The sequence below is a fragment of the Bos taurus genome, chromosome 4 (assembly GCF_002263795.3).
Source record: "Bos taurus isolate L1 Dominette 01449 registration number 42190680 breed Hereford chromosome 4, ARS-UCD2.0, whole genome shotgun sequence".
Lineage (NCBI taxonomy): Eukaryota > Metazoa > Chordata > Mammalia > Artiodactyla > Bovidae > Bos > Bos taurus.
Window position 1 is genome coordinate 48154602 of NC_037331.1, and position 27086 is coordinate 48181687.

A 27086-nucleotide genomic window follows, 5' to 3' on the forward strand; every position below is an offset into this window, starting at 1 on the left:
TAAGGACCGGATTCCCCGCGCGGGCCCCCACCCCCGCCGCTCCCCCTAGGTCCTTAGATCCCAGAGCTACGCTCACCCATCTCTCTCCGCCTTCCCTACCTTCCCCTCGCGCCCACCCCCTCAGCATCCATTTCTGTCTCTTCCACTCGCCCACTTTCTTCCTCCGCGCTCTCGTCGTGCCCTCCCCCGCCTTCCCTCCTCGGGAGGTGGGGAGCCGAAAGGTGAGACTTCTCTGCCCACTCGCCCCCCTCTCTTCTTGGGCTCAGAGGCAGAGGCCGGCAGGATTGGAGTGGGCATCTGAGAAACAACTTTCGCTGGGGTTGCATAAATGAAGCTGGCCCATTTGGCATCCTCTTTCAGCCCTTATGTGTATTAGTGGACTGTCCAAAACGAAAAGGCGGAGGGGTGGTCAATCACATTGGCTTCACTCTTGTTAGGACGGCAGATTCACTAAAAGGAGCGTGAAATTGGACTCACAGGGCAGAATAGAATTTATGGTGATGGCTTTGGCATTCTTGGAAACGAGAGTCATCTATTATTTTCCAGTTTACCGATAGCGTGTTGTGTTCTTCTGGGACACACAACAAAGGATCCTGTTTAGCCTGCAACCCGTGGGGTCTTTGGAATGAGGAAACGGGCTAATGGTTTGATTTAAAACAAATTTTGGATGATTTGATGTCTTAAAAAAAACTGTAGGAAAAACACTGTAGGACGTTCTGAAAGCTTGTTGGTTGTCTTTAGAATGAAAAGCAGTGAGTAATTGTAAGGACTGTGCCAGACACTGAAGCTAGAAAGAATGAATGGGAAAGAAAGGGGGGTTTTCTCCAGTAGCTGCTCCTGGCAGGTCCCACCCCTCCCGCTTCTAACCCTCTTTCCCTGACACACGCAGAGGCGCTTACACATTAACAGCCTCCTGCATTTACACAGCATGCCTAAATCCCATCTTTGTGGCATCCCAAGCTAAAATACCCGGGTGTGCAAATGTGCAAGTGCTTTTTCTTTGTGGTATAAGACAAACGTGCATTCGGCATCACACCAGCTTTTATTTACACTACTCGTGGTTTGTGTGTCCGCAGTACATTTCATGTTTTAAAGTGTCATTTCCTTGTGTACGTTTCTAGGAAGGTGTTTCTTTTCTTTGCAGAATTGTTGACATGTGTTATAAAATTAAGGTATTTTTAGCTTATCTGAAGCAGTCACAGAAAGCCCTAGGAATTAATGCTCTCTGAAGATAAAATGGAAGATTGTTACTTTAAAAATTTTGATTTTGGACTTTGTAATGTTCCCAGGGGTAGGATAATCATAGTCTTCATTTTGCACAAAAACTTAATCTAATGCTTTTCTTACTAGAAATGGCATGAGAAGGAAAGAGTGCACATTTTAAGTAGATGGGCAGGAGAAGCCACTGATGAATGACACAAAGGAACATCTAATACCTCTTTAATGCTTGAGACACACATCCACACACGAGTACATCCACATGCACATGGACACACACAAAGAAAACCAAAAGGACTAGTTTCCCAGATTGGAGAAACCAAAGACTAAGGGACTTGCTAAACAGCCTATATTTGTTCAGTGTGATATATTGTTTGTATAACTTGTGTAATGTTTTGAAGTACTTTGCATTTATGATTTTGTTTTCTCTTTAAAACAATGTAGATTGTACACAGAACAGATTTCATTTCCATTTAGCAATGAAGAAATAAGCCATTACCTTCTGAGTAGTAGGGATCATTTACTATGGTTTTATAGTCTCCAAAGCACTTTTATTGTAAAAACTACTCAATGTCAGTTTTACTATATACTAGTTAACCAATTGCCCAATTTATTCCCCATTACTATGGGGAGTAAACCATATACTATGGTTTTATAGTCTCCAAAGCACTTTTATTGTAAAAACTACTCAGTGTCAGTTTTACTATATACTAGTTAACCAATTGCCCAATTTATTCCCCATTCCTACCCCCCCCACACACACCCCCCAAGACTTTTATGACTGTAACCAGTTTGGTCATTATCCAGTGCACACATATGTGTCTATGTATAACAGAAACTTTGGCAGTGGTGCTTCCCTTTCCATTTTCCTTTAGGCACAGTGAAAAAATACATATTTAGAGTAGTTTCTATTCTAATCATTTCTCAATTTTTTAAAAGTAATTTGTGTTGAGACCCCCAATTTAAAGAGAATTATAGACTACCGAGGGGTTGGCAAGCTTTTTTTGTAAAGGGTCAGAGAGTAAATACTTCAGGCTTTGTGAACAATGTATGGTCTCCATCTCATATTCCTCTTTTTTCTTTTTTAAACAGTCCTTTAAACATGAATTCCCTCTGTACAAAACTGGCCACAGACCAAGGCCATAGTCTGTCAACCCTCGGTCAAAGGAGGAAAAAGTCAAAATAATACTCTTGGGGAGAGGGAGGGAAACAACGGGAATGAGTCTATCAGTTTAATACCTAAGTCTAAAAAAGTGCTGAAATATATTAAAAAAACACCTAATACTGGGTAATCCTTGTGACATAGTAAAAAATAAGAAAAGTACTAAAGAATGGGGAAAGTACTAGAAGACAAGTCTTAATTTACTAAAACATAGCACAAGATGAAAAGGATAAGTCATTCTTAAATTTTAGTATATCTCTTAAGGAAGTTTGATTCTGAAATGAGTATTACCTGGTACTATGCTTTTGGAGCTTTTTTGAATAGGTTGGGGTGGACTTGGGATCTTTTTTTAACAGATGATATCTACTGTTCCCTGATCCTTCTTTGAGAAAGATTGGTCAACAGATAATGATAATAATGATGATTATAATATCACTTTCTCTTATTAACAGTTAAAAAATAGCTGCCATTTATTGAGATTGTGTGCTAGGCACTATCTAAATGCCTGGATCCATTATCCCAGCTTTATAAGAAAGATGAGACTGACAGTTGTTCAGTGTTTCACAGCTGGTAGGCTGCAGAGGTTGTAAGAGCGGTGGGCCTGGCACCATGCCTGTGCTCTTAAGTCCCGGCTTTTATCTCTGGGAAGGGGGTGGGCCTGGCATCCCTTGAGCATCCCTTTTATGTCAAGCTCTGCTTGAGGCCCTTAATATGTTTTGTCTGTAAGGTTTAGAAAAATAAACTTGTCCAAGGTCACACACAGGACTAGTGAGGAATAGAGCCTGGTTTCTTACTCACATCTGTCTGACCTAAGATCATCAGAGGTCTCTCCCTTAATGAAATTTGTCCAGCTGGCTGAATCAGAGGTCAGGTGTTCCTGCTTTTTTTTTTTTTTTTTCAGTAATGGTGATGAATTTGCATTGATTAATTCATACCTACTGTCACGAATCCCTTAGGACAAGTGATAGTATTTGTGAGAGGTTGTTCAAAAAGGCAAGTTTTTGACCATGAAACTGGTTGCCATTGACTTCCCCAGAGAGATCAAGCATGTGTGACCTTGAACTCATAGTGTGGTAGTTGAATCAAGCAAGTGAACCAGCATTTGGGACCTTGGTCAAAAGTCTGATGGGTGAAGGTGGTCTTTACTTCTCTCTTCCCTTTCCAAAGGATTCTTCCTCTGCTGATTGCTTTCTTGTTCCCCTCCTATTCTTTTCTAAGTTTATCACTTCTGATGTTTACTTCCAGCTTGCTGTCAATTCTTGTTAAAAGGGCAACCTTTAGGTGTTAGAATGATGGTGGCATATTGTGATTCCCTTTCTGGGAACTCTTAAAGTCCTGGAAAAAGCGATCATTGAGACTGCCTCCCTCTTCCCCGTCCTACAGAAATCAAATGAAACTTGACCTGTCTCTTCTGCAAGGGCCATGTCCCCAGGCTTGGAATTATTAGGAGGGTTGCAATAAGCCAAAGTTGGAGCAGTACCAATTTGGAGTGAAATCTGTGGCAATTAATACAGGCATCATTGGGAGATCTTGTGTTGCTCAATTATTTCTTAAGTGAAATAACTCAAATTACAAAATGAAGTAAATGACAAGTGCTGCTCAGGCGTGTCCAGCTCTTTGCGACCCCATGGACTATAGCCCGCCAGGCTCCTCTGTCCATGGAATTATCGCAACAGGAATGCTGGAGTGGGTTACCATTTCCATCTCCAAAACTGACAAGTAATTGGAAACAAATTACACAAGGGCCCATGAGGAATCAAACTGGAAGAAAAATAGACTAATGTAAAATATGGAAGAACTAATATACTAAATTATGGAAGGCAAAGATCTCAAGGTCAGGTTAATTTACAGGGCAAAACTATAGAACCATGGCTTATAAGCTTGGATGTCAAAGGTATATAAATAGAAATTTAGCATGTAAAATCTGTGACTTAATCCTCTTAACTCTGATTTACGTCAAATCTTTTAGAACTTTATCTTTATCTACCTTTACATTTTTACAATTTTAGGGGATTGTGTAGAGTTTACCCGAGATCTTGAAAATTATGCAAAATATTGGAAAATTGGAGCTTATGGTGAGAGATTAAGGGAACAAAGGTACGTAGCATGAGAGGAAATGGTTGAAAGAGCTGAGAAGAGCGTGCATGTGTCTGAAATTTTTTCTTAAGAGGATTAAGAACAAATGTTCTTCATCTCTATTAAATACAGAATTGGAAGAGCTAAGCTTCATTGTAACTTGAAGAATAAAAGTCAGAAATTCATCTGCCTGGAATGACGTGTGTGGTCTTCCTAAAAAATGAGATGACAAACAATGAGGGTAGTAGATTTACTTCCTAAGAATCTGCTGTGAAAAAGTTCTTAACCTTGTTCATATTGGAAGTAAAAAAACATGTTGATATTCATGGCCTAACTGACAGTAGGAAATTGTAGAGAGGAATTAGAGCTTTAAAGGAGAGTTGCTTTGGTTGATTTTTTAGGCTCATTTGTGTGAGCCCTTTTTTAAGAACTTGCTCTGTGGAGGGCTCCTGGAGACTGTTGTGAGACAAAGCAGCCAATCCTTAGTCTCCTACTTCATGTAGCCTTTAGCATACAGCTAAAGAAAGAAATTTATTTTAGTGATGGTACTTGTGCAATGGACTGAAAGTTAAAATATCTTTTAGTATATAATCAACCTCTTAAATCCATTTAATCAGTTTGAAAAGCATTCATGGAAGTTGATTTTGGAGGGTTAACTTGCAACTTAGACAATGTCTATTTTTTTTTTAATGGATAAAATGCTGTGCTCAGCCTGTTGACATGTCATAATAATGGTACTTGCTTTGTGAAGTTTTAATGAGGATAAATGGAGTAATATTTGCAAGGCCCTTAGGATACTGCACCCAACAAGCATAGGTTACCTATTAAACAAATAATCTTATTTATAAGAGGTCTTCCAGAAGTATTTTCTTCACAATGAGGCTTTCATTGTGTTTGGTGGAGATGAATCTAATGTTTGCACTTTTTTACACAGATGAAATAGGAAATGAGCTTGCTGGGCAGTTTCTCTTAGGATTTAATGTGAAGTTATGTTGCTGCTGCTGCTAAGTCGCTTCAGTCATGTCCAGTAATAAAACCCACATCCTTTCAACTCATAATTTGTAGCTAAGCACTCTAGGATTTTGTAGTTAATGAGACTTTTCTGGTCTTTGGCTATTGGAAATTTATATAGTAGTTTTAAATCCTCCTCCTGAAATGGATTACATCATTCATGACAATGGCTGAAATGTTGAAGCCATTATTTTAGTTAGGAGCTTAAAACAACATTAGAGAAGATTTTAAAAAAATATTTTGCGTTAGAGATGGCAATTATGATTTTTCAAAGAACAGTTAAGAACATTATTCATTTTAATAGTAGCATTAAATGGATTAGTTTAGGGATTGAAATTGGGAAATCAAAGGACTTTGGGTGTCCTTTCTCAAACTTTTATCCGTCTATTACTTTAGACTTGGGAAAAGGGAGGGAGGGGGGAGAGGAGGGATGGGAAAAGAGAGAGGAGGAGGGAGAGGAGTGAAATCAGTTGCAACTTGTGAAGGGTTCTTTGAGAAACTGATACCTTTTCTTAAGCAGTGGCACAGAATAAAAGCATCTCAACAAAAACTGAAGCATTGGATGCTTTCATATGTTTACTTACCCTATCTTAAAGATCAAACTGTAGCTATTATTTAACTTAAGACTGTTACAAGCTTTCCATTTGAAGGCATGTAAGCTTTCCATTTGAGTTTGTACATAAAGTGATATATTGTATCTGGGTGGGACAGAGTAAATATTTAGTGATTATTCATTGTTGCAAATCTCATTCCCTGGATTCCAGTAAATTTCCAGCTGTCAAAGTTATGTCCATAGCTGTGTCAAAAAAAAAAAAAAATGTGTATCTTTTTCAACCATGTGGATACTAACAAAAGATCTTTGAAATTGTCAAGGAGGAATTTATTTGTGATCCCTTAAAAAGAGAGATCTTAATGAGAGCGGTAGGAATAAAGAAAGCCTATGGTGGAAGTAGGGGTTGATGGAATATTTGAGGTAAGGGGTTGACAAAGGTGTTTGAGTTGACTGACCTTGGGGTCTGCCTTAGCAGTGCTCAGAGTCACAGAGTAAAGGGGCTGAGACCTGGGACAGCCCATGAGGAGAAAGAACATGTGTTAAGTTGAGAGGTAGGATCCTCTGCTCATTCACCCACTGCAGACATATTTATTGAGAACCAACTCCTTTTTTTCTTAAGAAAAAAGAAGTAATTATTCTTTTAAGTTTACTGTCTCTAGACTCCTTAAGAGACAATCCTTTTGTCACAGACTGTTTCATAGATAGAATATGTTGTCTATAACATTTAGCAGATGGAGCTGCTGAGAGCCAGAGACGTTCCTTGCCCAGATTTAGTCCGTTTTGGTCTTTTTGTTCATAGAATTATCACTTAACATTTTGAGTGCTATTGATATTAACTTACATACTATAAATCCTCCCTGTCTTCCATCAGGGTGATAGATAAGGTCTAAAAGGCCAGGCTAACAAGAAGTACTTTTGTACTTTTCTCTTCAGAGTCACCATTTTTTTTTCTCTTTGATTTTTTCATTGCAGTGAAATTTAATATTAGATTTTATTTGTGTGTCAATTGCTTAAGAAGAGGCAATGGAAAAGAAAAAAGAGTGCAGTGACTTTTCTGAGTTGGGTGAGTTGTTGTCATCGTGTTCTTGGTCCTGTTCTTATTGTCCTTCCAGCCTTATCCTTACCATTTAGTTGTGATTGAGATGGTCGTGGTTGCAAAACCCCATACGAAAACTTCACTGTGATACTGATTATTATCTTTATTTTATGGGAGCAAGTTTTTGTGTTTCGGAAATTCAAAATGACTCAGACTGTTCCATTATGTAATTATTTTGTGGAAAGAATTTGAGCTCAAATTTTCAGGTCATGGCTTACATGAAAACAACAATCTAAAAAAATCAGAAATATAAACACAGTTGGTGTAACATTTATAAATGTTTCAGCAATAGGCTTTGCCATGTGTAGCTTAGTATGTTTGGAAGCTAAAAAAAAAAATCATTCCAGTTGCTGCTGTTTAAAAATGTTCTGTATTTTAAAAAAAAGACAAAAGGTCAAAATATAAACACATGTTCCACATAAAAGTGAAGCCAAAAAGATATACTGTATACAGTGATTCCGGTATCCGTTTGGCTGGGGACTGACACTATTTAATTTACATTAGCTGTTCCAAGATAGAATAGTTCATGGGAGTTTTACTGAGGGGAATTTTTTTTTTTTTGGATAAAAAAGAAGGAAAAACTTCCATTTGTTTGAATATGTTAGACTAAAAAAGCATCTTTCCAAAGGTTCTTAATTAAAACATGACTCAGCTGTTTCATTTCAGTTGCTGTAGAAAGCTAATGTCTGTTAAATGATATTCTTTTTATTTAATCATTGTTAACATTTTTGGCTACTTAACTGCCAGGCCCTGAATAAGACTACTATACATATCATTCAGCCCTCCCCCGAGTGAGTGGTAGAGTCAGGATTCGAATCTGACAGTCTTAAGTTCAAAGCCCATCTGCTTGACCACACACTTCAGTGTTAGTAACTCTTACAGCAATAACATGGCTGAAAAGAACCACGTATCAAAAACTAAGCCACCTACTTTTCCCTCTAAACATTTAGTCTAGCTCAGCGTTGATCCATCCCTTTTACAATTTGCTTTTGCTCTCTGTTCTATCTGGATTAGCACTTGGTATACTTTTCTTACATGAGCTTTATTTTATTTTGGTATGCTCTGCAGCTTGTGAGATCTTAGTCCCTCAACCAGGAATCAAACCTCGGTGTTCAGCAGTGAAAGCGCGAAGTCCTATCCACTGGACCATCGGGGAAGCCCCAGTCCTTGGTGGACTTTCCAAAATCAATAAAATATTTATTTTTAGAAATGAACACCTCATATACTGAGCTGTTTAATTATCAACTGTTTTTGATTATGTATCCTCATTAGCAAAATTGCTAATGAGGGAACATGATGAGTATACACATCCCAAGAATGTCTTTATAAATCTGTGCATGTACCAGTATATTAACTTACTATGTATATGAGAAAGCGTTGTGGTGGTTGTTCTTGTTGACTCTTTTGCAACCCCGTGCACTTTAGCCCACCAAGCTTCTCTGTCCATGGGATTTCCTAGGCAGGATAACTGGAGTAGGTTTCCGTTTCCTTTTCCAGAGGATCTTGCGAGCCCAGGGATCGAACCTGTGTCTTCTGCATTATAGGTAGATTCTTTACCACTGAGCCATCAGGGGAGTCCCATGAGAAAGGATTCTACAATATAAATTTTGAAAGGGACAAGTAAGAAGTCATTGTAAACAAGTTCTAATTTTTTCCTACACCCTTAAAGAATGCCTTATACTCTGCCTTGGGGTGCATGACCCCATTTGGGGGAGCACAATCCTAACAATTCAACTAAACTGATACTCTATTAATATATAAGCTGGCTGTAATAAACTTTGGCTTCCTTTTTTAAGCTCCTGAATTATAGGGTCCTAGTGTGTTTGTGTTTGTCTTTTTAAATAGAGATTCATTAGGTAAGCTAATTGTTTAACTCAACCGAAGTTCGGCAGAATAAAGAGGAAAATTCTATCTTATGAGGAGGAAATAAAATCATACTACATGACAGATAAGATCCAGGCTTTTTCTTTTAAATTTGTATTCCTATCTGTACCTTGAATTCTACCTGGATTATAGAGTACTAAGGTTCTTGGTACACATTTTGGGGATGTGACAAACAGAATCATACCATGTTATAGGTGTTTAGTTAAGAATCACTAAGTCATGGAAATGCTGTCTGAATTAGAAGAAAATTTAAAGTTTAAAATATTTTAAAAGGTTAGGACCAGGCAATACTGTAGGGAGAAAAAGTTTAAAATAGTTTAAAAGAAATGCAGTTACTTAGGGTATACTGGTAAAGAACCTGTTTGCGGAGATGCAAGAGACATGGGTGCGATCCCTGGGTCAGGAAGATGTCCTGGAGGAGCCCCTGGCAACCCACTCCAGTATTCTTACCTGGAGAATCCCATGGACAGAAGAGCCTGGCAGGCTACAGTCCATAGGGTCACAAAGAGTCGGACATGACTGAAGCTACTTAGCATGCACGCACGCACAGGGTATCTCAGGAAAGCAGTCTCTGGAGAGGACCGTTGTTTAGAAGGGAGACTCTTCACTGTCTCCCTTTTTGTAACTTGATAAAAAGCTTATCATATACTTGTATTACCTATTAAGTACATTTTAAGTGAAAAAAGGCATGAAAGAAAGTCTCTTCATTTGTAAGCAGTCCTTGAGTAGTAGATAAAACACTGTAGAGGCACATAGTGTGGTTCAAAATTGATGCAGTCAAATATTCTTGCCTGAACTATTCTCTTGGTTATAGGTACCCAGTCCTCTTTCCTTAGCTTTCTGCCAAATCCGTTTTTCTCCAAAGGTTAGTTTCATTTCACCCTTCCAAAAGATGCTTACAAAATTCTCTGGTTGACATGAAAGGTGTCAGAATGGCAGGAAGAAAGCTTGGTGGCTGTCAGATGTGCCTGGCACAGGCAGGCAGGGATATGCAGTAATAAGCTCCCTGCCTTCTAGACTTTCCTGTGTGCATCTCGCTTTGCTCACATTAGGTGGCCAAATACATTTTAATTAACCTCAAGTTGAATACTGAATGTCTAATAATAGTAAATGTCTGTAAGCGTATATTTCTGAAGTGATCGAAACCTTCTTGGGCATGTGAATGTTAAAAATAGCCTCGGATAATCTTTCATATTTTAAACATTTTAAAGTGTTTCCATGAAATGTAAAAGCCTTTACTAGTCTTCGGTTTCATAGGTTTAGACTTCATTATATTAAACAAAATAAGGCGGCATTATATTTTGGCTGGTATTTGATCATTTTGCAAAATGCAACACAAGCATACAGGCTTGTCTTGCAGCTGAGAATGACATATACTCACTGAGTAGACGTTCTGATCTCTCCTTCTGCTTCTGTGAGCCCTGTGTTACATCTCAAATGCATCTGTTGCCCGTGAACCTGCTTTGTCCTTTTTTCTCTCCATCTTGCCTCATTCCTAACCACCTTGAAAGACGCTGCCTTCTTCCCTTTATTACGAGAATCCTGCTCACCCCCCAGGGCTGACTTGCTCTTTGGAGCCCTCCAGTTTTAACTGTAGTTCCAGCACAGACCTCCCCTCTCCTTAAGATTCAATGAATCTACCTGCTTACCAGCCACCTCTGCTTGCATATTCTTCAAGCAACTCAAATAATTTTGCCCTAAACTGAATGTGTTACCGTCATCTACCTCAATTATTATTCCTTCCACTTTTCCCCTCCACTAATTTGATAAACATGGTCAGTAGAGCCCCTTTCCTCTGCCTTATACTTCTTAAGTCTGGTAGTTTATGGAAAACAGATTGCTTTTAGTGCTGAAAATTTTTAAAGTAATGCTGAAAAATCAGAAACAGTGAAAACTTTAAAAAAAAATATACCCTTGTTTGGCATAAGCTCTGGGTTTGAATCTTGATTCTGCCATTTATAACTTTTGGAACCTTGAGCAAGTTACTTTACCATCTACGCCTCAGTTTCCTCATCTGTGAAATGGGAATTATGACAGTACTTACCTCAGAGGGTTAAATGAGTTAACAGTGTCTGACATATACTAGCCTTATATATGGATTTGTTAAAAAATAAGAAAAGGAAGGAAGGAAGGAAAGGCAAGTTTTAGAAGTCAGAACATGACAGTTTTTAAAAATTAAGTTTGAACACAGCTCACCCTGGTGCTCTGTGATGACCTAGGTGGGTAGGATGGGGATGTGGAAGGGAGGCCCAAGAGGGAGGGGATATATGTACACTTACGGCTGATTCATTTTTGTACAGCAGAAACCAACACAACATTGTAAAGCAGTTATCCTTCAATTAAAAATAAATTAAAAAAAATGAAACTTGATTGAGACTGTAAGACACTGGAGATTACTTTCAAGTCAGCATAGTAATGGTACTTAAAGAAAAAGTTATTAATGAAAAGTATAAAACTAAAGTTTTTAGATCTTTCAGCCAAGTGTTTCAAACTTTAAAACCCCTTGCTCTTTTAAATCTCAAGTCCTCCTTTAATTCTATTTGAAATGCAAGGTAAATAGTCTGACTTGAAAGAAAAATAAGGGAAAAAAGGCAAAGCTCTGCTTTGTTTTCACACCATCTCCTTCCTTGACAATCAGTGTTTAACTGGTAGAATAAATAAATTTGTGTGTGTAAAATCTCCCAGTTTATGGTTTTAGTCAAGTTTTAATAAGTCATTTTAAAACAACTTGGGAAAGAGTAGGTAAGGGTATTGATAATAGGTACTTTATTTAAGTGAGGCAGATGCTTATAGTAAAAACATGAACGTGTGCCTGAAATAGAAATTGGGAAAATTGGTTGCATTAAATTGACAGCTTGTTTCCATTTCCTTATGTCATAATATTTATGAAAGAAAGCTTATGGTGGGACAAACTTTTGTACCTAAGTTTTATGTTAGAATGATTTTATTCTGAAAACCCATCATTCTGTACTTGCTCCACTACAAATTACTGTCTTAATAGATTTTTAGAAAGAAAAAGACAGTTCTTTTGGATCTTTGTTTTTACATGGAGTTTTTCACAGGTCTTTGATATCTTATTTGACTGTCATTAACAACAGTTTGGAGAAGGCAATGGCACCCCACTCCAGTACTCTTGCCTGGAAAATCCTATGGATGGAGGAGCCTGGTAGGCTGCAGTCCATGGGGTCGCTAAGAGTCGGACACGACTGAACGACTTCACTTTCACTTTTCACTTTCATGCATTGGAGAAGGAAATGGCAACCTACTCCAGTGTTCTTGCCTGGAGAATCCCAGGGATGGGGGAGCCTGGTGGGCTGCCGTCTATGGGGTCGCACAGAGTCGGACACGACTGAAGCGACTTAGCAGCAGCAGCAGCAGCAACAACAGTTTATCAACTAAGCAATATTAGGATCTTTGATTCCTAATAGTTCCTTAAAAAGAATTCAGAAGATATTTTAGTGTTCAAATTTTAAGAAAAACTCATTTGTGAAAGGATATTTTGTGAAATATATTTAGGAGCATATTTAGCATTGAAAGAGTACAAAGCTTCAGTTATTGAAAGAGTACAAAGCTTCAGTTATGCAAGGTGAATGAGTTCTGGGAATCTAAGTATATAGCAAGGTGACAGTTACCAGTACTGTACTGGATGCTTGAAATTGGCTGAGAAAATTGATCTTAATTAAAATCTTCACACATACAGAATGGTGACTATATAGAGGTGATAGTTAAATTGTTTAGCTTCATTGTGGTGATTTTTTTTTTACAGTGTATACATATGCCAAAATATCAAGTTGCATGCCTTACATGTATTGTTTTTATATGTCAAAGGTAACAAAGTAAAAAAAATGCAGTGTAAACTAATCTGGTTGGACTGAGAGTATTGAGAGATTTTTATGTACCGAGAGAGTTTTATCTCCAAAACCAAGTAGAGGAGAAATTTTTTTTCTCTCTCTTCTCTTTCTTTCTCTTTCTTATAATTATGAGGTGTTTCCAATATACAAAAATGAATACTCATAAAAACTACCCCCTGTCTCTAACAGATTCTAACATCTTAACCCTTCAGGTTTTTTTTTTTTTCTTTTAAGAAAATAATTATACATACAGTAGTTTTCTTGTGTGTCCCTCTCTTACCCATTCTCTTAACTTCCTTCTCCATAGATAACCACCACTATGATGAATTTGGTGTCTTAATTTCCTATTTTTGTTTCTGTACTGTTACTACAAAGGCATCTATTTATAGATTAGGAATAATGCTATTTTGCATATATTCCAAGTTTGTATAATTGTACCACTTATAAAAGTTTCATTTATGTAAATTATCATTCTTCAGCTTGTTTTTGAGAACAGTGTTTGAGATATTACATTGATTCATGTAGCCCTTGTTTACTTCTTTTAAACTGTTAGTATACCCTTATGTAAATAGACAGTTTATCCGTTCTTCGATAAATATTTTGCTTGTTTCTAATTATTTGTTATTACAGTGCTCTGATGAGCATGATGTGTGTGTGCATGTATGTGTATTATGCAAATGTACTCGAGTTTATTAAAGTGTGGGGACCCCTGGAGGACCATTCCTCTCCTACTCCTTGACCTTTTCAGGGAGCCTATGGATTGAAAATAACTATAATAATAATATATAATAAGTTCTTTGCCTTCCCCCTCATTCTCTCATAAGTATATAATGGAATTTTCCAGAGGGTACATAATGTATACTATTGCAGCAGATTGAATGCAGAAGTAGATGTGAGAACCCAACTGTCTTCTATTATGCCAGATTTGTAAAAAAACGTAAAATAGCCATTCTTTTTATTAATTTTTTTTGTTTTGGAGAATGTAGTTATTTTCCATAAGAATATGTTATTTATAATAATGTGTAGTTGTCTTACTGTTCATTTTTAAGTGAAATAATTTTAAAACAATTTTAATTTCTTATACAATATATATTCATGATTATCACTCATATAAACAAATAATTTTTAAGAACGTAAAGAGGTTTTGAGACTGAAGTTCGAGGATTACTGCTCCAGGTTATATATCTAAGTGTAGAAAGGCTGGTTGGAGGGAACACACAGCTTTCACTGTACCTCATTTTGCCTTATTTGCTCTGCAAAGCTGTTATCCAGTTTTCACCCTCAGCAGTAGTGTGAGAATTTCTAGTTCTGCACATTTAAGCTACCATTTGATGTTGTTGGAATTTAAGCAGCTTTGCCAATAGGATGGATATTATCTTGCGATCTCGTGAATTGAATTTGCTTTTCCTTGATTATTGTTGATCTTGAACATCTTTTTTATGTTCACTGATCATATTTGTAGTTCATTTTCTGTGAAAAATAATTTTTTATTGCCATTTTTCCTATCTGACTGTGTTGTTCTTACTGATTTGTAAGGGTGTTCCTTTTCTTTCCCCATCCATCCATCCATCCATCCATCTTCTGTTTACTAATTCTTTGTTGGTAACATGCATTAAAAAATATCTTCTCCCAGTCTTGGGCTTGTCTTTTCATTTTATTTACAGTAGCGTAGTTTGAACAGAGTTTTCTTTGTTTTGTCCTCTAGTGTTACTGAGATATAATCAACATACAGCACTGTGTAAATTTAAGGTGTCCAGTATAATGGTTTGATTTATGTACATCATAAAATGATTATCACACTAGGTTTAGTGAACATCCATCATCTCATATAGATGTAAAATGAAAGAAAAAAATTTTTTTTCCTTATGATGAGAACTCTTAGGATTCACTGTCTTAAGAACGTTCATATATAACATACAGTAGTGTTAATTATATAGATCTTATTGCGCATTACGTCCCTAATACTTACTCATCCTCTAACTGGAAGTTTAAACTATTTGACTATCTTCATCCAATTGCTCCTCCTCTCAACCTCTGCCTCTGGTAACCATAAATCTGATCTCTCTATGAGTTTGTTTATTTGTTTGTTTGTTGAAGAATAATTGACCTACAGCAAACACTCTGTTAGTTCTTGATGCATAACATAGAGATTTGATATTTCTACATGTTGCAGATTGATTACCACAATAAGTCTAGTTACCATTTGTCATCGTACAAAGATATTATCAATACATTATTATTGATTATAGTCTCCTTGCTGTATATGTCATCCCCATGACTCACTTGTTTTGTAAATGGAGGTTTACCTCTTAATTTCCTTCACTTGTTCCACTCTTTTCACTCATGTTCATGCCTTTTCACTCAAGAACATAATTTCTTGATTTTATTATAGGCTAACATAATCCTTTCCTTTATACTTACACTTTTTTGTGCCTTAAGAAATCCATCTCTGCCCCACATTAAAAAGATAATCCCTTCATTTTCTTGTAAAAATGAAAAAGTCTTGAGTTTCACACTTAAGGTTTTAATCTATCTATAATTTATTTTTGTGCATGGTGTGAGATGAGAATCTCATTTCATTTTTTAAGAATATGCATCATTTTTTTACTTTTTCCCTCACTGACTTTTAAACATCAGTTTCTCATTTTTATGTGAATGTACTTAAAGGCTATTCTGTTCTATTCATTTGTCCATTCTTTCATTTTAATATTTTTATCTTAATACGAGTTTATATGGTCCTGATTTGTGGTAGGGTAAGTAATTTTTACTTTATTTTTTGGGGCTCCAAAATCATTGCAGATGGTGACTGTAGCCATAAAATTAAAAGACACTTAACTCAAACTTGGAAGAAAAGTTATGACCAACCTGCTGCTGCTGCTGCTAAGTTGCTTCAGTCGTGTCCGACTCTGTGCGACCCCATAGACGGCAGCCCACCAGGCTCCCCCATCCCTGGGATTCTCCAGGCAAGAACACTGGAGTGGGTTGCCATTTCCTTCTCCAATGCATGAAAGTGAAAAGTGAAAGTGAAGTCGTTCAGTAGTGTCCGACTCATAGCGACCCCATGGATTTCAGCCTACCAGGCTCCTCCATCCATGGGATTTTCCAGGCAAGACTACTGGAGTAGGGTGCCATTGCCTTCTCTGATGACTAACCTAGATAGCATATTAAGAAGCAGAGACATTACTTTGCCAACAAAGATCCATCTAGTCAAGGCTATGATTTTTCCACTAGTATGGAAAGTTGTGATGTGGATGTGAAAGTTGGACTGTAAAGAAAGCCAAGTGCCGAAGAATTATGCTTTTGAACTGTGGTGTTGGAGAAGACTCTTGAGAGTCCTTTGGACTGCAAGAAGATCCAACCAGTCCATTCTAAAAGAAATCAGTCCTGAATATTCATTGGAAGGACTGATGCTGAAACTGAAACTCCAAAACTTTGGCCACCTTATGCGAAGAACTGACTCATTTGAAAAGACTCTGATGCTGTGAAAGATTGAAGGCAAGAGGAGAAGGGGACGACAGAGGATGAGATGGTTGGATGGCATCGCCAACTCAATGGACATGAGTTTGAGTAAGCTCCAGGAGTTGGTGATGGACAGGGAGGCCTGGAGTGCTGCAGTCCGTGGGATTGCAAAGTCGGACACGACTGAGCGACTGAACTGAAGTAATTTTTACCTTATTTTTCTTCAGAATTGTTTAACCACCCATGGGCTTCTATTATCCCACAGAACTTTTAGGATAAGCTTCTTTAAATGATACTGAATCTTTCTGTCCATGAACATTGCGTATCTCCATTTATTCAGTTTTCCTTTCATTTCTTCAGTGTTCTGTAATTTTCTCCATAAAGGATTTTCTTGTCTTTTCTTAACTTTATTTCTAAGTTACTTATTATTTTTTGTTGCTATTATAATTGTGTTTTTTCCCTTACATATTCTAATTTATTTTTATTGGAATATATATAAGGAGCTGTTAAATCTCAATAATAATAAGGCTCTAATCAAACTGAGCAAAAGACTTAAACAGTTTAATAAAGAAGACATGAGAATGGCCAGTAAACCCATGGGAGAGTGCTCAGTAACTTTGATTATTAAGGAAATTAGCATTAAAATCACAATGAGATTCCTCTAAGCACACAAGAATAGCTAAAATAGAAGACATGTCTTACGTTAGCAAAGATATAAGGTAACTGAAATTCTTGGTTATTACATGAGAGGATGAAATGGTACAAACAAGAAATCAGCAGATTTTTTATAAGGTTAAATATTTATTTACCTATGACCCAGCAGTCCCACTCTAGGTATCTGTGCTGTGCTGTACTTGGTCACTCAGTTGTGTCTGACCCTTTGCAACCCCTAGGGACCATAGCCTGCCAGGCACCTCTGTACCTGGGGATTCTCCAGGCAAGAATACTGGAGTGGGTTATCATTCCCTCCTCCAGGGGATCTTCCCAACTCAGGGATCAAACCCATGTGTTCCACATTCCAGGTAGATTCTTTACCATCTGAGACACCAGGGAAGCCCATGAATACTGGAGTGGGAAGCCTATGCTTTCTTCAGGGAATCTTCCGGACCCAGGAATCAAACCAGGGTTTCCTGCATTGCGGGCAGATGTTTTACCAGCTGAGCTACCAGGGAAGCTCCTTCTAGGTATCTACATGAGAAATGCATATGTTCACAAAAAGATTTGTAAAAAAATATTTATAGAAGTTTTATTCAGAATGGCCCAGATTGGAAAAAATCATCAACAGGAGAATGGATAGACAAATTGTAGTGCATTCACACAATGAAATACTACTTAGCAATAAAAAAGAACAAACTATTGATCTTCTCAGCAGTGAGAATAAATCTCACATTTGTATGAAATTCAGAGACAGGCAAAACTAAGCTATGGTGGTAGAAATACTAATAGTAGTTTCCTAAGGGATAGTAGGAATTGACTGTAAGGAGTTGGGGGAAATTTTCCAGGGTGTTGGAAATGTTTTGTATATTGATTGGAATGTTGGTTACATAGGTGTATACATTTGTCAGAACTCAGTGAATTGTGCACTTCATTGTATGTCATTTTCACCTTGATTAAAAATAAAACCGTTCGAAACATGGATGTTCTTAAAAGCCTCTTTCCCACATTTTAGTTGAAAAGTGCCTTTGCTTTCTGCACTGATTAACTTGTGAAATTTTTCATTATTTTTGTTGGAAACTAGCAGCTGGGTTGGAGAAGGCAATGGCACCCCACTCCAGTACACTTGCCTGGAAAATCCCATGGATGGAGGAGCCTGGTAGGCTGCAGTCCATAGGGTCACGAACAGTCGGACACAATTGAGCGACTTCACTTTCACTTTTCACTTTCATGCATTGGAGAAGTTCTTGCCTGGAGAATTCCAGGGATGGGGGAGCCTGGTGGGCCGCCGTCTCTGGGGTCGCACAGAGTCGGACACGACTGAAGCGACTTAGCAGCAGCAGCAGCAGCTGGGTTGAATTTTTCTAATTATGGGTCATAAATGGGATTGCATTTTACTGCTTGTACAAAAAGTCAAAGGCCAGTCTAACTCTACCATTTTAAAGTTGATTTTATGTTCCAACCAGTATAGTATTTTATGAGTTTCATAAATTTAATGTGTGTATAAATTATCACTTACATTTGTCCAAATAATCTTTAAGTATCAGGAAATAACCTTATATTAAATTTTCAATAGCACTATTCATTCAGTATTTGTTGAGTTAAATACTTAGTAAGCAGAGTTCTAGGTGCTGGGTATACAGTAGTGAAACAGACAAGGAAGGATGCTGCCCTCTCGGTAGCACGGGAGGAAACACACAGTAAACATAATGCACAAGATGATTGGATGGCATCACCAAATCAGTGGACATGGGTTTGAACAAACTCCAGGAGATAATGAAGGACGGATAAGCCTGGCATGCTGTAGTCCATGGGGTCGCAAAGAGTTGGACACTACTGAGCTACTGAACAACAGCAATGAAAGGTATCTTTAGATAGTACTGACATTTGAGAGGACCTGCACGTGGAGAAGGAAATGGCAACCCACTCCAGTGTTCTTGCCTGGAGAATCCCAGGGATGGGGGAGCCTGGTGGGCTGCCGTCTATGGGGTCGCACAGAGTCGGACACGACTGAAGTGACTTAGCAGCAGCAGCATGGGGTTAAACTGAGTATTCAGAGAAAGTCCTCCTCTTTTTAGGAGGCATTTGAGCTGAGCCTAGAATAGCAGGAACATCATTCTGTGAAGACAAGGTAGTGTTTTCTGAAACTGTACTTTTGTGATTAGGCCAACCTTAATCACATTTCCTGATAGTTTTGTCTTCATTTCAGAGCCCTTATATTTTTCTTAACTACTCTTTTTTAGGTCTGATTTTATTGTGCCTTCAGGGATGTGTGAGGATTTGAACTCTCCTAGCTTTTGGTTTTTGTAGTATTCTTAGTGGTCTAGTCTGGATTGTTCACTCTTAACAAACAAAACATTAGGAACAAAACATTAGTCTCTGTAAATCTGCCCTTTACACGTATTTGATCTTACAGGTTTAGAAGAGACAGTTTTAGCATATGCAGAAGCAGAGATTGCATTGATGTAATTTTGACAATGGCCTTTCCCATATCCAGTTTTATTTCAGAGTCCACATTTCAAAATCCTTAAAGTATTGGGAGCCTCTTTCTGGACATTGTTATTACATCAACTCTTATAGCTGAAGCTGAATTTTTCTTCCGGTCCTAAGAGGGTATTTTTGGTAAAGTCCTCATGAATTAAAAAGTGGAGAATCAAGTTCATTCATAAGCAAAAGTAAACCAAGAGTGTTTTTTCCCCTAAAGTAATAGTTATATTCTATTAGCTCGGTATTTTAGAGTATCAGTTATATTTTGAGGAGTTTGCTTTGTGAATAGAATGAGACTATGCATCTCTTTAGTGGTTCTTAAAGGTGGCATTTAAAAAAAGCTAAACGTCTGTGTTTCATCTCATTCTGCCCTATTCCAGCCATGCTCCATGTATATGGGTAGATAGGACACCTAAATCTCACGTTATGTAATCGAAAAGGAAAAAGAAAACTGGTCCCTCCAACACTTGCTTCTCAAATAGTTCCCATCATGTCTGATCAGAAGTACTTTGAGGGGACATGGCTTTAACAAAGACACAGAAAATAAATAAGTGGTCCTTTGCAATGTCAGAAAGTAAGCATGTATAAAGAAGTTTGAAAATTGTGTTTGTTTGGTTAATTAGCACAATATTTCAGGTTTTGTTGTTTATTTGCTTTAGTGGCTGTTGATCTTTTAAAAAAGTTAAATTCTCCTTCCTTCAAAGGTGAGCCTTATAGCTCAGGCATAAGAGAAATTTACTCTGAGCCAAGTATTTATTCTGTCAAAAATAATTACCTAACATGGTTTCAGTTAACATAATTTCTAGAATCTTTTATTTAGAGAGCAGATTTGGAAAATGTTTATTCTAGAAAAGGTGACTCATGAGGCTGGGGATGTTAATTATTGTGCTGACTCCAAGACTGTTGTGTACATCTTACTTCAGGGTACATGAACTCTTTTCTGCAAAGAGTATTTAACCAATGTGGCTACCATATAGAGTGGCTCTCTGTGTGTGTGTGTGTGTGTGTGTGTGTGTGTGTGTGTGTGTGTGTGTATTTAATGACCATAAATCACAACTCAGGGCTCTTACTTCTTTAACTTGCATGGGACTTCTTTCCCAGCATTATGCTCAGAGATGCAAACTATCTGTATGACTGTCAACCTGGCTTTTCTTTTTGAAGGCCAAACTCATTGGTTCATACTTTCAGTTGACTGCATTTGTTTTCATAGAATTTCTTGAGTTTTCTAGTTTTCTGTGAAATTTCTGCTTATGTGGTGTAAGCCCTTGCAGCCATAGTATTTGAAAATACCTCCCGACTTGGTCAAGCTCTTCAGAGGCAAGGACTCTGTCACATTCCCAGTGCCCAGCATCCACATCCAATAAACAGCAGAGTAAGTGGGACAAGGAGACTTGCTCTGTTTACTTCACAGAGTTGATGGATTAACCCACAGCTGTTGAATCAGTGCCTCTTATCTGCCAGGCACTGCTTATCTTGGGCTTCAGGCAAAAAGAAGTGAGAAGATAAGCAGGTCCCGCTGGCACTGGTGGGGAGTCACAGGTGTGGGAGGTTGTTTTCCCTGCTAGGAATAGAGAGGCTTATTCAGCCATCTTCAAGTAATGGAGCGTTTTTCTTGTAAGGATGCTCCAGGATTAAAGACGACTTGAATCAGCTACACTTCTGTGTCTCCTGGGGGCGGAGGAATTAAGACCCATCTAGTTTGGAAACCGACAGAATCTCTGGTTAGATAAGCACGAAGATATTCATAGCAACACAGGACTCTCAGTATTCTGCTGGAATGTCACTTGGGAGAAAATCAAACCTATATAAACATTTCTGTATTTTCCCTTGAGGATTCATTAAGATCATAGGTTATATCTGTTTCAAATGTTAGAGGCATTTAGTATATTCTTAAATCATATTTGTTTGTTTCTCCAGGCAGATAGTACATTTGCTATATTTTTCCTTCTATATTCTCCTAATATTGGTGTGTGTGTGTGTGTATAAATACACTCCCGGAATATCCATAGAATAGGAAAGTGAAAGTGAAAGTCACTCAGTCATGTCCCACTCTTTGTGACCCAATGAGCTATACAGCCCATGGAATTCTCCAGGCCAGAATACTGGAGTGGGTAGCCTTTCCCTTCTCCAGAGGATCTTCCCAACCCAGAAATTGAACCCAGGTCTCCCGCATTGCGGGGTGCATTCCTTACCAGCTGAGCCACAAGGGAAGCCCAAGATTACTGGAGTGGGTAGCCTATCCCATCTCCAGCGGATCTCCCCGACTCAGGAGTCAAACCGGGGTCTCCTGCATTACAGGCGGATTCTTTACCAACTGAGCCATCAGGGATCCACAGAATAAGAAAATCTAAAGGTGGAAACCAAGAGTCTGCGAAAACCTACTTTGACTTAGCAGATTTTAAAACATCATCTGTTAACTTTTTTGTCAATTTGTTCTGCTCTTTGTATATTTAAAAAGTGATAATGTTAAAATTGGTAATATTAGCTCACAATAAATAAACATCAATCTTTTATATTTGAATAGGAATTTGTAGTTTATAGGCACTTTCAAAAAGATGTTTATTTTTTCTTAAAACCCTCTTGCATTAAGGAGGGCAGATGTTACTTTGCATATTTTTTAAGTTGAGAATTTAGCTCAAAGTTACATGATTCATCCATGGTTTCCTGGAAGGCTATGGGGCTGGCAGTGGAGCCCACGCCTCCTGACCCTAGTTGGTGCCCAGTGGTGCGTCCTTCTTCACCTTCCCCCTGCTCCTCTTCCCTGTACTTGGGTTCCTGAGAGAGAAAACACCAGGCACACCCTGCCCAGATACACATTGCTTTACTTCCAGTGAGGCCTCCACCCTGAATCTCAACCTTCTTCCCTAGGTTTGGCTGCTGGACTGAAAAAAAAAAAAACAAAACAAGAAAAATGGTGAAGGTTACTGTTGGTTTGCCAAGAGCTGATGCAGGAAACATTTGTGTTTTATCCCTGCAAGTGGATATGAAGGGATATGATTATGAGGGATTGGATGGAATTTTGGTAATTTTGTCAAAACCCAGTGTTTACCTTGACAACTGCATAGCATATGCTTGGTGCCCCCATCTTTTTAACTACCCAGTCCTGTGCCCCGTTTACTATGGGAGACAGAAGTCATTGTCATAGAACCTCTCTACCCACAATTTAAAATTTTAGCAAAAATATAAAGGAGAAACAGAGGCAAGTAATTTATAGTAATGTGTTGCAGCAGGCATGTGCTTACATGTACACAGGGAGGCATAGTTAGAGTCTCTCACTTGTTGAATCCCTAAGAACATGAAAGCTGCAAATGTAGTCTAATCAGGTGTATTCTACTGGCCATTCAGATACCCCAAATATAGTAGTGACATGATTTTTTGAAATGATGAACGAATATTAATATAACTCCAAACAAAATACCAGAAGCCCACCCAATTCCTTTGATTTATGTCGTATTTGTGTTGCAGAAAGTTTTATGTATATTAAAACTGCATCTAATAATTGTACTTGTATATATTAAAAAATGGAGAAGGCAATGGCACCCCACTCCAGTACTCTTGCCTGGAAAATCCCATGGACAGAGCAGCCTTGTAGGCTGCAGTCCATGGGGTCACGAAGAGTCGGACACGACTGAGTGACTTCACTTTCACTTTTCATTTTCATGCATTGGAGAAGGAAATGGCAACCCACTCCAGTGTTCTTGCCTGGAGAATCCCAGGGACGGCAGAGCCTGGTGGGCTGCCATCTATGGGGTCGCACAGAGTCGCACCCGACTGAAGCGACTTAGCAGCAGCAGCATATAAAAAAAAAATCTTATTTATTTATTTTTTGGCTGTGCTGGGTGGGTCTTCGTTGCTGCATGGGCTGGGCTTTTCTTTAGCTGCAGCAAGCAGGAGCTACCCTCTCGTTGCAGTGGGCAGGCCTCTCTTTGTGGGGGCGTCTCTTGTTGTTGAGCCCCGGGCTCTAGAACACAGGCTCAGTAGTTGTGGTGCATGAGCTTAGTTGCTCCACAGCATGTGGGGTCTTCCTGGACCAGGGATCAAACCCATGTCTCCTGCATTGGCGGCTGGATTCTTTACCACTGTGCCACCAGGGAAGTACTGTACTTAAATAGTAAACAGTGTTGGAATCTAGTCTCAGATGGTTGTAAGTTGACTTGCTTGCCAACATGAATGTGCAGTTGGATATGTGAAAGCATGAAAGTTGTGGGATTTAGGACAGTTCTTTGTTGTATAGAACTGTCAATGTCAAATCGTCTGTCAAATGTCAAAGATGTCCTCTGAATTACTAAGACGGTTTTAAAAATTGCTCCCACAAACTTAGAGTACACCTCCAAGAAGGCAGTGTCACTTCCTTGAAAATCTGTCTCTGCCTCCAACACTTCAGAAAGACACACAAACCTGAGGGACCCCAAGGGGACAAAGACATCCCAGAATTTCAGACCAGAAGCTCATTGTGCTGTGACTTCATTGTCTAGAGGAGAGGCTGGAGCAGGAGGCAGAGAGTATCTGCTGTGTTTTCACCCCGGAGCTGAGATATGCTTTTACCTTCATCTTGCTCTGGTCAGCCTGCCCTGTCTATTCTGCATTCTTGTGGTTGAAGTTTTTTGCACTCCCTCCTTTCCCGTCCTTATGGCTGGCTTGGGGAGGCTTCCTTTAGACTAGGTGCTGAAGGAGTTGTGAAAAAGAGGTTGGAAAATATCCAAGAAAACTGGTGGACATTTTTGTGTGTGTGTGATATCTAAAATATAACTACAGTTTATCTGATGAAAGATTTTTTAAGTGATTTGTGACTTTGCAGCTATATGGTTGAATTAATTTGGTATGTAAATAGTGGAAATTTTGTATCTTGATCATTTGAGAGGATATAATTTTGCTATAAACTATAGTATTTTAATAATTGGGTTTGTGAATTATTTCACAGAATGAATCCTCATTAAAAGTGGAGATCAATATGGGAGGAAATAACCTAGTACTTTATGATTTCAGGTGTCAGTATTTTTGCCTTCTGCTCTTGGTGGGAAGCATTTTGGTCCTAGAAGTGCTTAAGTTCAAATACTCAAGTTCTGCCACAGTGTGGCTGTGTGATCTAAAGCAAACTAGTCAGTATGTCTGAGCCTTACTGTAAAATGTTGTCATCAGTAATGTGGAGGTGCTGATATTTAAAGGCATAGTTGCAAGGACTAGTGTAAAACATTTGAGAGAATTTTCTTCTAGTACTTATTCCTAAGCGTCTGTAATTTTTGTGTTGTTTGACATAATGCTGACAAAAATTTTAGTCTTCTTTTTTTATTTGACCTCTTTCCATAGTGTAGACCATCTTTATAATGACTGTTTTAAAAGTATTGAAGTATTAGAAAGTATTACAGTGGACCCATGACATCCTGCTACTAAAATATACTCTGTAGTTAGTACCTGGTGTTCTTTCTGTACATAATATGAACTGTAAACTTAGCTGCTTCTATCAAGAAAAAAAGCTTAAAAAAAAAAACACCCTCATTTCTTGAGATAGTTAGAAACAAAACCAAGAAAAAACAACAGAGCTGAGTTGAGTGTGGGAAGTGGGCCAAGGGTGGGCTTACCAGTAGAGCAGTACACTCCCACACCCAGCCTGAAATTGTAGCCTCCTGCAGACAGATTTGCATGTCATGGACTTTTGGGTTGAACACAAAAATTGTCAATACTACAAATATTAAATCTGAGAATATCAACAATATACTATCTTTACCTAATAATGATATCAGCATATGTGAACATTAGTTTTGTTTCCAGATTTTTTCACTGTGAAAGTGATGCTGTTAAATAGCTTTTTCCTTTTCTAGTAATATTTCTTTGAGATAACTCTCTTAAAAGTTGAATTAATTTTTTTAAAGGAGATAAACCTTTTATGATACTTCATGTAATTGCCAAATTGTTTATAAAACTATTATATAGATTTGTACTGTACTATGTAAGTAGTTTCAGCCACACATAGCTAGGGATTTTCATTTAAAGAGTTTTGGAGGCACTATTTAACAGATGAAATATTGGTTTTAATTTATATTTCCTTGTCTAGTATTAAATTTAAACATTTAATTTTCATATATTTATATATTTCTTCTAGCACTTGTTATTCATTCAGATCTTCCTCCTATTTAACTTATGGGATCATTAGCAGTTTAGTTCCTTTTCAGGGTTTTGGATAAATTAGAATTTTATCTAAGCATATTATCCCACTTTTCTCTTTCAGCTCCAGTAATAAACCGATTTACAAGGCGTGCCTCAGGTAAGTCTCCTTATGGATTTTGCTTACTAATGGTGACATTTAAAAAATGGATTGGATAAGAAGGTATGAAAAGAATAATTGCTATAGAGTAATAACTTATTTATCAGTCATTTTCCCAGAAAACAGCCATATGATAAAATCAAGAACTAGGAAGTAAATGGAAATATCCTCTGAGTGGCTGAATTTAAAATCCCAGTGTGGCTAATGTATGGAAACTCTTACCCAAATTTGTTTATTTCTGCGCTTGATAAATTACTAATTACATGGTTATCTGGTTTGCCAGCCACAGTTTAGAAGAAGTGATTTAGAACTTGGGTAAAAGTGAAATCACTCAGTCGTGTCCGACTCTGTGACCCCACAGACTGTAGCCCACCAGGCTTCTCTGTCCATGAGCTTCTCCAGGCAAGAATACTGGAGTGGGATACTGGAGTGGGTTGCCATTCCCTCTCCAGGGGATCTTCCCCACCCAGGGATCAAACCCGGGTCTTCTGCATTGCAGCCAGATGCTTTACTGTCTGAACCACCAGGGAAGGAGACTCAAAACGGGAAGGGATGATAGTTTTTAATAAAGACATGAAAACTCATAACACTGAGATATAAGAACTTGTCATCATGGAGCCATTTAGAAGAGGAGCAAATTGCTTTATATTTGTTGGTATCCTAGAGATACCTTGGTAACCTCCTGCATATTCACATTGAGGGAGACCTTAGCCATTGGCAAGAATTTAGATTTGGTTCCCTACACTGGATACTTCCCCCGTGGCTCAGCAGTAAAGACTCTGCCTGCAATGCAGGAGATGCGAGTTCGATCCTTGGGATTGGAAGATCCCCTAGAGGAAGGTATGGCAACCCACTCCAGTATTCTTGCCTGGAAAACCCTGGGCAGAGGAGCTTGGCGGGCTGTAGTCCATAGGGTTGCAAAGAGTTAGACGTGATTCAAGCGACTTAACACACACTCATACTGGGTACCACCTACATTACATGGGTGGGTAAGTACAGGACACAGCTGAAAGCGTTTCTATCCTAAGTGAGTTTGGGCATTGAAATGGATAAATTATTGTTTGGAAAATTCACCTTTGAAATACCTTCTTCTCTAAAGATAGAGGACAAATGAAGTACTACCATGTTTGGTTTGAAAAAAATGACATTCTTTTATTTATAACTAAGTTTTTTGGTTGAAAACCACAAGATAAGATTCAAACAGATCATCTTTGACATTTATACAATACAAATGAGTCATTTATTTCATAAAATTACCTCCTTTCCATATGTGCTATATTATTAAGGGTGTTTTAAAATTGAGTTTTGTATTTAATTTGTCAACAGTTACTGGTATGGTTTACTCTTACTATGTGGTGACCAGGTCTATAAGG

General features: G+C 38.1%; 1 protein-coding gene and 1 long non-coding RNA gene across 2 annotated transcripts in view; both read left to right on the forward strand.

Annotated features, from left to right (window-relative positions):
* PRKAR2B (protein kinase cAMP-dependent type II regulatory subunit beta) overlaps window positions 1–27086 on the forward strand; it is a 100734-nt gene that overhangs the window by 308 nt on the left and 73340 nt on the right. The window contains 1 exon segment of the mRNA NM_174649.2: window positions 25678–25713. Within this exon segment, the coding sequence (NP_777074.1) occupies window positions 25678–25713 (36 nt within the window).
* On the forward strand, window positions 10–25677 carry LOC132345086 (uncharacterized). The gene is made up of 2 exons (XR_009494214.1): window positions 10–221; window positions 6993–25677. It is a non-coding gene; the product is annotated as an uncharacterized lncRNA (long non-coding RNA).